The 9,236-nt window shown below is 42.4% G+C and overlaps 1 protein-coding gene across 1 annotated transcript; it reads right to left on the minus strand.

Annotated features, from left to right (window-relative positions):
* Nucleotides 1-409: 409 nt before the first annotated feature.
* On the minus strand, nucleotides 410-7,589 carry LOC120044896 (protein AMBP-like). The gene is made up of 10 exons (XM_038989621.1): nucleotides 7,412-7,589; nucleotides 6,987-7,129; nucleotides 6,395-6,471; nucleotides 5,937-6,053; nucleotides 5,460-5,561; nucleotides 5,102-5,142; nucleotides 4,785-4,866; nucleotides 1,302-1,469; nucleotides 819-995; nucleotides 410-614 (listed from the first exon to the last, which is right to left on the minus strand). The coding sequence occupies exons 1-10, from the start codon at nucleotides 7,523-7,525 to the stop codon at nucleotides 586-588; spliced, it is 1,050 nt and encodes a 349-aa protein (XP_038845549.1). The 5' UTR covers nucleotides 7,526-7,589; the 3' UTR covers nucleotides 410-585.
* Between the last annotated feature and the right edge of the window lie 1,647 nt (nucleotides 7,590-9,236).

The raw sequence follows: 9,236 nt of genomic DNA on the forward strand, positions 1-9,236 counted from the left end.
GCGGAACGCAGAGAGCAGCCGGGAACTCTGGGAACCAGGAGCAGGAAGCTAGCACCGATCCAGTCGTTCCTTGGTTGGGCCAAGCAGAGCAGCGCTAGACGGGGAGGAGAAATTTGGGAGACGGCTGTCACTGTAACTGGAGCAACATCGCCCTCTGCTGGTTACTCATACACTGGTCATCAGATCCCACCATAATACACTGTATTACATTACAAGAAATACAGTATATTGTATATTTTATATCTTTGGTAAACTCTTGGCTGAACAATAACTTTACCTAATATATACCTTTATATTACATCTATGAATGGATGTATCATCTACATTCAGTTGGTGGCGGTTAACCAAACATACTATAAACTCAACAGCACAAAGTCAGGATCTAGTTTACATAAGACATGATGCCAAGCAGGTTCATCCATCATTTTATTGTGCTCTATGGTAATGTATGATATCCATAGTGTGTTACTGTTGATCAACATATTGATCTGATCTGTGCTGTACGTTCAGTGGTTGATCTTTGGTTGATCTGTGCTGTACGTTCAGTGGTTGATCTGTGCTGTACGTTCTGTGTTCTCATCTCCTTTAGTTTGTTTTGAGGAACTCCCCTTCTCCTGTAATACAAAGGCACATTCACATGAGATAAGCAGACTAAAACCAGATAAATAATGCCTTTTTTTGTGGTCACTAAAAATATGTTGAAAAACGTAATTTCACAATCAGTACAACTTGACCATGTAATCCCAAAAGATATCAGAATGACATGGCAGTGTTGCCCTAGGCCTTGTTATAACAGACAATATGTGTGTGTCTCTTACCTGGATCCTTCATCACCCCACAGTACTCCTCACACTCCCTCTTGGAGTAGAACTTGTTACTGTTGACCTGGCAATAGTCCTTTTCATGATCCAGACAGAGACCAGAGTTTGAGTGGAAGACCCAGATCTTGGGCTGTCCAGTGCAGGGCTGAGCATCCATGGGCAGTCTACAGGCAGCTGTAGAGAGACACACACCAGACAGGAGGAAAGACATGAGGGACAATCTTGTCTCACACGTAGTCTATGGGCATGGACATCATATTGGTTCTTGAAGTGGGTTGAGCATTGTCACATCATCAACTAGGTTAGAAGTCAAGCCTGTGTCTCCTACGCACCACAAGACTGTATAAGCCCACTGAGCTAAAGTGAAGGCATTAGCTCTGTGGAGCTAACGCAAGTCTCAAGCTCTTAGACAAGATGACCCGTCACACAAGTGTGGTTCACCAACAGAAAAAACACCACTGTTACACTCTATCCACTCACCCTCATTGCGACAGCTCTGGAGACACTCCCTCTCGGTCACAAAGTTGTTCTGGTTGCCCATGCAGCCTCCGTAGGTGAACAGCTGACAGGCCATACTGGTGGAGTTGTAGAAGTACCTCTGCACGGTCCCGAAACAGGGACCTGCGTCCGGATCGGCGTTACAGGACTCTGAAGAGAGATGTATAGCAGTGCATTGTGTGTTTTAGCATACAGTGGGGTCTGAAATGATTGACACCCTTGATAAAGATCAACAAAACTGACTGTATAAAATAAATCATTCAAATACTGAGCTATATTGTATGCTAAATTTTTTGGGAAATTATATTATTTTATACATAATACAGTTGCTCAGAGAAAGAGATTTAGTAATAATAATAATCAGTAATAAGTAATAATTATTTTCTCAAAAAGGTAGCGGTCAAAATTATTGACACACCTTTCAATATCTCACCTTGCGAGGATAATGGCACCCAACACTGGTGCGCATGGCCAAATAACTATATTTTCATGTCATCTGACCAAGCACAGGTTTCAATCCAAGTGCCAATGCACCTGGATGACATGAAAATAGAGGTCTTTGGCCACGCACACCAGTGGTGGGTTTGGCATCAAAATGAGAACGCCTTGAGCAGAAAATAACTTGATACCTACTAAAGAAATATGGTGGTGGATATTTAATGTTAAGGGTTTGCTTCCATTGGTCCTTGGACCCTTGTTTATTTAATTTATTATTATAATTTTTTTCTCCCCAATTGGTAGTTACAGTCTTGTCTCATCGCTGCAACTCCCGTACTGACTAGGGAGAGGCGAAGGTCGAGAGCCGTGCGTCCTCCGAAACGCAACCAAACCAAGCCACACTGCTTCTTGACACAATGCCCACTTAACCTGGAAGCCAGCCACGCCAATGTGTTAGAGGAAACACCGTACACCTGGTGACTGTGTCAGTGTGCACTGCATCCGGCCCGCCACAGGAGTCACTAGTGCGCGATGGGACAAGGAGATCCCTACCGGCCAAACCCTCCCTAACCTGGACAACGCTGGGCCAGTTGTGCGCCGCCCCATGGGTCTCCCGGTCGCGGCCGGCTGCGACAGAGCCTGGACTCGAACCCAGAATCTCTAGTGGCATAGCTTGCACTGCGATGCAGTGGCTTAGACCACTGCGCCACTCAGGAGGCCCATTGGACCCTTGTTAAGGTCAAAGGCATCATGAAGTTTACCCAGTACCCAAGAATGTTTGCCCAAAACCTGGTTACCTCAGCCAGGAGGTTTAAACTTGGCCTCAAGTGGATCTTCCACAAGACAATAACCCCAAGCTCACATCAAAATCCACAAAGAAATGGTTAACCCTATCAGTCCCGAGACCCCATCAAAAATCTGCTTTTCATTTATCTGACTTTCTTCATTCTGCATGTCCAGACCTATTTAGCATCACAATTAAGTGTTTTACCATTTTCCTTTCAGGACAACCGGGGCTGCAAGTAGAACATACATTTGACATAAACAGTTTGATCAATGAGTTTTCTTGACAAATGTTTAAAAAAGTCTGGCAAAGCAGAAACCTGATAAAAAATGAATTTATATGAATTTTGTAAGTACAGAAATGGTTAGCTCGGTGGGAAATTAATATCCAACTAGTCAGTGACAATTGTGTGGAGTTAAGAGTTTGTGACAGCAACTATGTGAGCTTATAACAGTATTATAGACACTATGTCCTGGGATTTACTAGGATCTTCTATGTAGAAGAACCCCTTACAGTATTATAGACACTATGTCCTGGGATTTACTATGGTCTTCTATGTAGAAGAACCCCTTACAGTATTATAGACACTATGTCCTGGGATTTACTAGGATCTTCTATGTAGAAGAACCCCTTACAGTATTATAGACACTATGTCCTGGGATTTACTATGATCTTCTATGTAGAAGAACCCCTTACAGTATTATAGACACTATGACCTGGGATTTACTATGATCTTCTATGTAGAAGAACCCCTTACAGTATTATAGACACTATGTCCTGGGATTTACTATGATCTTCTATGTAGAAGAACCCCTTACAGTATTATAGACACTATGTCCTGGGATTTACTATGATCTTCTATGTAGAAGAACCCCTTACAGTATTATAGACACTATGACCTGGGATTTACTATGATCTTCTATGTAGAAGAACCCCTTACAGTATTATAGACACTATGTCCTGGGATTTACTATGATCTTCTATGTAGAAGAACCCCTTACAGTATTATAGACACTATGACCTGGGATTTACTATGATCTTCTATGTAGAAGAACCCCTTACAGTATTATAGACACTATGACCTGGGATTTACTATGATCTTCTATGTAGATGAACCCATTACAGTATTATAGACACTATGTCCTGGGATTTACTATGGTCTTCTATGTAGAAGAACCCCTTACAGTATTATAGACACTATGACCTGGGATTTACTATGGTCTTCTATGTAGAAGAACCCCTTACAGTATTATAGACACTATGTCCTGGGATTTACTATGATCTTCTATGTAGAAGAACCCTGTACAGTATTATAGACACTATGTCCTGGGATTTACTATGATCTTCTATGTAGAAGAACCCTGTACAGTATTATAGACACTATGTCCTGGGATTTACTATGATCTTCTATGTAGAAGGCCCACTTACCTTCTAACGACTCTTGTGTAGCTTGTGAGGTCATAGAGCAAAACATGTTACACGTGCATATTCATGAGACTTTTGTAGCTCAAAACATTCAGATTCTACAGACGTTTTGGTAAAAAGACCAAGTCCCAGGCCAATTCGGGATCCGCCCCTTGTACGGCAAACACCGCTCTAGCTCAGCCCCCGTTAATTGGTATTTACGAGTGCAGAAGAAATAGACTAATTGAATGGTATAAAGGATTCTGTATGGAGGACTGGTCTAAGACCCCTCCCAATGTGGTCTCCAACTCATAAAGCCTTTTAGAAAAAGCCTCAGTGCTGTTATCCTCGCAAGGTGAGGTAGTGAAAGGTATTGAAAACAGGAGTGTCAATAATTTTGACCCCCTACCTTGTTAAACAAAATCTATTTTTCTGAGCAATTGTATTAGTATAAATAAAATAATTTTCCAATTTATTTGAGCATATGATATAGCTCAGTATTTAGAATTATTTATTTCATACAGTCATTTTTGCTCGTCGTTATCAACAGTGGGAATAATTTGGGACTCCACTGTACACTGTAATTACATGTAATATACATGAGTGTTACTCAACTTCAGTCCTCCAGTATCCCTAACAGTACATGCTTCTATTGTAGCCCTGGACAAGCACACCTGATTCTTGTATGACTTTAATTAGCTATGTTTGTCCGGAGCTACACCAAAAATGTGTTCTAGCAGCTTCCAGCCATTCAAAGACTAGATCCACATAGAGCTGATGCTAAAACGTACCTTCAATGTAGAGGTCAAGGGCCTAGCAGGCCCACCATGCACTCTCACCTTTACTCCTGAACATCATGATTCCGGCACCAGAACCCTCCTCAGCGGGCAACTCAGGGAGGACTATGTTCCTCTTGGCTCTCTGGGGACAGACAGACAGGTGAGTACTCAGCAGGGTTGGGGTAAATTACATTTTAATTCCAATCAATTCAGGAAGTATACTGACATTCCAATTCCAATTATCGCCAATGCTTTTCATTTAGGAAAATGTTGATTTACTTTCTGTAATGCCTTTAACCAAAGCTGCTTTTCGATATAATCCCAGACTCTGACACGGGGTACAACCTCAACATTGAATAATTGAATACAGGAAGTACCAGTGCTGCTGCTACAGGCTCTGTTCCTGGTACACACTCCCCTGTGGACAGAGACAGGAGTTCAAAGGTCAAACAATGTCCAGACACATAGTGGATGTCACTGGAGTGTGTGTGCGTGCGTACGTGCGCATGTGGCTGTGTGCTTGCTGCCTGGTGTATGTGAGTATTTGTGAATGTGTGTGCAGGGGCGGACTGGCTGGTCCATATTTTGCCCAGTGGGCCTGTTTAACTTTGTTTTTTTGTGCAAAATTATAAATATTCGGCTAATAACGGGCTCCTGAAGGAAAATGCCAAGGCCGATTTAGAAATGCCAAGGCCGATTTCTGGTCCCAGTCCGCCCCTGTGTGTGTGCCTCTACCTTTGTTCTGTTTGATGATGATTGTGTCGTCAGCCATGCCCTGCTCCCTCACCAGCCTCCTGAAGTCATCCAGGATAGTGGGCGACAGTTCCATGGTGCGACCTGAAGGAGGCAGCATTTTAATTGACTTCTACTGCTTAATATAATTAACACTATAGCTGTTTCTGAGTGGCCTGGTCTCAGATCAGATCTTCTGCTGCTGAATATAACAACACTATAGCTGTGTCTGAGAGGCCTGGTTTCAGATCTGTTTGTGGACCTGCCAACTCCTATAGTCATTATCATATTTGTGTTTGTGCTGCTCTATAGCCAAATCAATTGGTTGATTGATTGACTGTGTAGCCAAATCCTATGGTCGTTGTCGTGCCAATCATAATTACAACCAAAGGAGTTGGCAAGACAGCACAAACAGATCTGGTACCAGGCTACTGTCTCAGTGGTGTGAAGTTAAATAAATGACACTGGGGTGACACTCACTGTATAGCTTGGCAGACTTTGTCTTCTCGCCTCCTGTTTTTTGTTTACTCAACATGACGATGGCGTACTCATCATAGTTAGTGTCAACCACATAGGCATCAACATCAGCCGCCCACTCTGCATGAAGGAAACATGGACTTATACGGTAGGAGAGTACGAGCATAAATATAGTACACATTGCCCATTACCTCTCACCGTTGACCTCTCATCGATTACAAAAATACACAGACTGTGTGGAAACATTACTAGCTGTCACGTCCTTGCTTCCTCCGTTACTAGCCGTCCTTGTTTCCTTAATTCCTCTCAAAGCGCATTGTAAGAGAGGATCCAAGGTCCCTCCCTTGAACATTCTCTTCCAATTAGCTTTGAGAGGACTAATTGGGACGGGGACTAAACAAGGACGGGGAAGGTAAAGTTTTCAGACATGGTTGAGGAGAGGAAGTGACAAACAGACTTACTGGCGATGTGGTAGGTGAATCTTCCAGGTGTGTCGGTCAGCTCGTAATCACCAGAGATCTGCTTACATGTCCCGTGCCTGCACATGCACGCACGCACACAGCATATATTGAATTAAAGGCCAAAGCAGCCATTTTAATCTCAATATCTGCTTAACAATTAAGTACCTTACTGTTTTTAATTAAAATCTAAAAAACTATTCCTCAAACAATAATTAGGTAGGACTGTCTGGGAGTGGTCTGAGTGAGGGGCCTAATTGGAGGGATATGTAACCTGAAAACTAGCTGTTTTTGGCAGAGATTTGGAACTCTTTGTTATTGGTCTAATAATTTATACTGCCTGGTGATGTCACCAGGCAAGCCAAAACTCCACCCATACAGAACCTTCTGATTAGAACGTCCCGTGTAATTGCATTTTTTTTAACCAACAACTATGTAATATCACTGATTTTTTACAAAAGAATCTCACTTTTACAGCGTTAGTTTCAAACAGAAGTTTGACTGCATTGGGTCTTTAAGCTATGGTGAATCCAGTTCCATTATTAGGTACAGTTCAGAGACACGAATATCAATGTGTGTGTGTGTGTAACCTCACTTTGTCATGCTCCTTGTCATGCTGACTTTGTCTCCGGTGCTGCTGGCCTGCAGCTCCAGGGTTCCGATGGCTGCATCTCCCTTGTGGCGCTGCATCCAGGGGCAGGTGGACGCTACCGCAATATCATGCCACTTCCCCATGAACTGACCAATAGAGAGACAGATGGAAAGGTTTTAACAACCTGTAATACTGTACTGGGAACAGCAACATTTAGACATCTGAGGCGTATAAACTTACAAGCGAATAGAAACTAAAATCACAAAATCTACATAGCTTGACAACTCAACCGAATCAGTCTATTGGCCATTTGGCCATCAAATAACGTTACGAAAATTTTTCAAAACAATTACTCTACTGATTATGACTAATAGATCAGATAAGGCGAGAGACAGATCCATGGTCTGAGAAACAGAAGACACTCTGACCTTAGTCAGGTCGAAGTTCTCCTGTGTGGGGAAGAGAGGTTCGGGAAGCACGGGCACTCCATGGAGGAGGCAAACGAGGCCCAAGAGGAGCGCCAGTACGACAACCTGCTGCATTCTGTCTTTCTGTCTCTGATACCAACCTCTGACTGAGGCTTACCCTGAGCTCTTGGAACTGCTGGGAGAGCTAATCTCTCCACCCCTCCAACCTTTACCCTCCAACCCTCTACCTCAACCCCCTCCACTGGATTAGGCTAGCAAGCCAATGGCCAATGACCATGTGTGTTTACCCCTTCCTGTACCCCCTCAAACTCCAGCAGAAAACAAACCGCAAACAGAGCAAAGTTCTCCTTATCTCTCTGTTTGTCACTGTAACATTCAACTTCTAAGTGGAATTGAATAGGAAAAAATATCTCAAATTTAACCACAACCGAGCAGTAGCATGCATAGCTAAAACAATATTGGCCTAAGGATAGAACCCTGCAGATCTCTCTCTCTCTATCTGACATCTGACATCTGAGAGGACATTGGTTGTAAAATAAGGGGCGTCTAAAAGTACATTTAACATATTCCATATGGAGAGACAAAAATAAAACCTACAGTTCATTCAAATATCACGTGTTTCAGTAATTGTAGTCCGTCATCAACAACATAGACTGTCTGTAGAAAGGAAGTCTATTAACTTACCTAGTGTCCATAGGGACGGCAGTTCTCTGTAAACAACAAGGAGAGCAACAATGTTTTGACACATAAATGTCTGCTTTAAGACTACCTCTTTGGGGTCAAACTGCACTCCTAGGGACACTTTTTTATCATATCAGGCTTCACCTTCAGGGAATGACCTATAAGACCAGAAGAAGAGTAATATGTAGACAGACTCACCATAGAGGGACACCTGTGTTTACTAGGGTTGAATGGTGGGAACCCGGTTTCCGGGATTTACTGGGATTTACCGGGATTTACCACCACAAACCACTCGCTTTTTCCGGGATAAATAACTGCGAGAACCCAGTAAATTATAATAAATGATTTATATGAACAGCATGGCGTGAAATTTTAACTGTTATATGTGATGTCTAAATCTGGCTTCTCTACGGCCTCTGCATGATCAACACTCAGAGTAGGGACAGGCAGCCCATCTCAGATTAGAGTGCAGTTCGCAATGCATGTAGATCTATCATCTCATCATGGTAACTTTTTTTCTTGTGACAAGTAGGCCTATATTTTCTGCAGCATAGTCTATAATTTAAATACTGAATGTGTGTCTAATTGACCCATCTCCGTCTGACTTTCGCAGGTCACCTTATGTTTTAATTGTAACGTTTTTATTTATTTATTGCAGCTGAAGAGTTTTAAAGCAGCCTATAACTCGAATATCGTTGTTTTAATATCATTGCACTCTCTTGCAGTCTTTCTCCATCAATTCCATAAAAATATATCCAAAATAGATCATCCTGTTCTAGATTGATATATAGCCCTGTATATAGATGTCCTAGCTTACCTCTTTCAGGTAATACATTCAATGCAGTATTGGCCTTATATTTAGCTAATTCATTCTGGGTTATGCTAACTTACTGTCTCTTGCGCAACACGCATGCACCTGTGCTCCGCTGGCCTCTCTCCTTAAAAAATGCTCCTTAGCTCTTGGAGTCCCATGCAGGACACGCTGGACTAGAATAGCCTGCTGGACATTTTTAGTAAATTTTTTTTTAACATTTCTTATACCAATAGACTATTCGAAGAGGTACGCAAGCTCTTGTTTGCTGAATGTTAAAAAAGCAGCCAATAGAAATCATGGGTAGTTTGAAAGAAGCGTGAACGCGCAATG

Source organism: Salvelinus namaycush, chromosome 3 (assembly GCF_016432855.1).
Source record: "Salvelinus namaycush isolate Seneca chromosome 3, SaNama_1.0, whole genome shotgun sequence".
NCBI classification, from domain to species: domain Eukaryota; kingdom Metazoa; phylum Chordata; class Actinopteri; order Salmoniformes; family Salmonidae; genus Salvelinus; species Salvelinus namaycush.

Excerpts from the sequence above, each read along its gene's own strand:
- LOC120044896 (XM_038989621.1), bottom strand. The coding sequence starts at position 7,525 with ATGCAGCAGGTTGTCGTACTGGCGCTCCTCTTGGGCCTCGTTTGCCTC. Across the intron at positions 5,143-5,459 it reads CATCATCAAACAGAACAAAG|GGGAGTGTGTACCAGGAACA; the intron begins GTAGAGGCACAC and ends CTCTGTCCACAG. Across the intron at positions 4,867-5,101 it reads AGCCTGTAGCAGCAGCACTG|AGAGCCAAGAGGAACATAGT; the intron begins GTACTTCCTGTA and ends GTCTGTCCCCAG.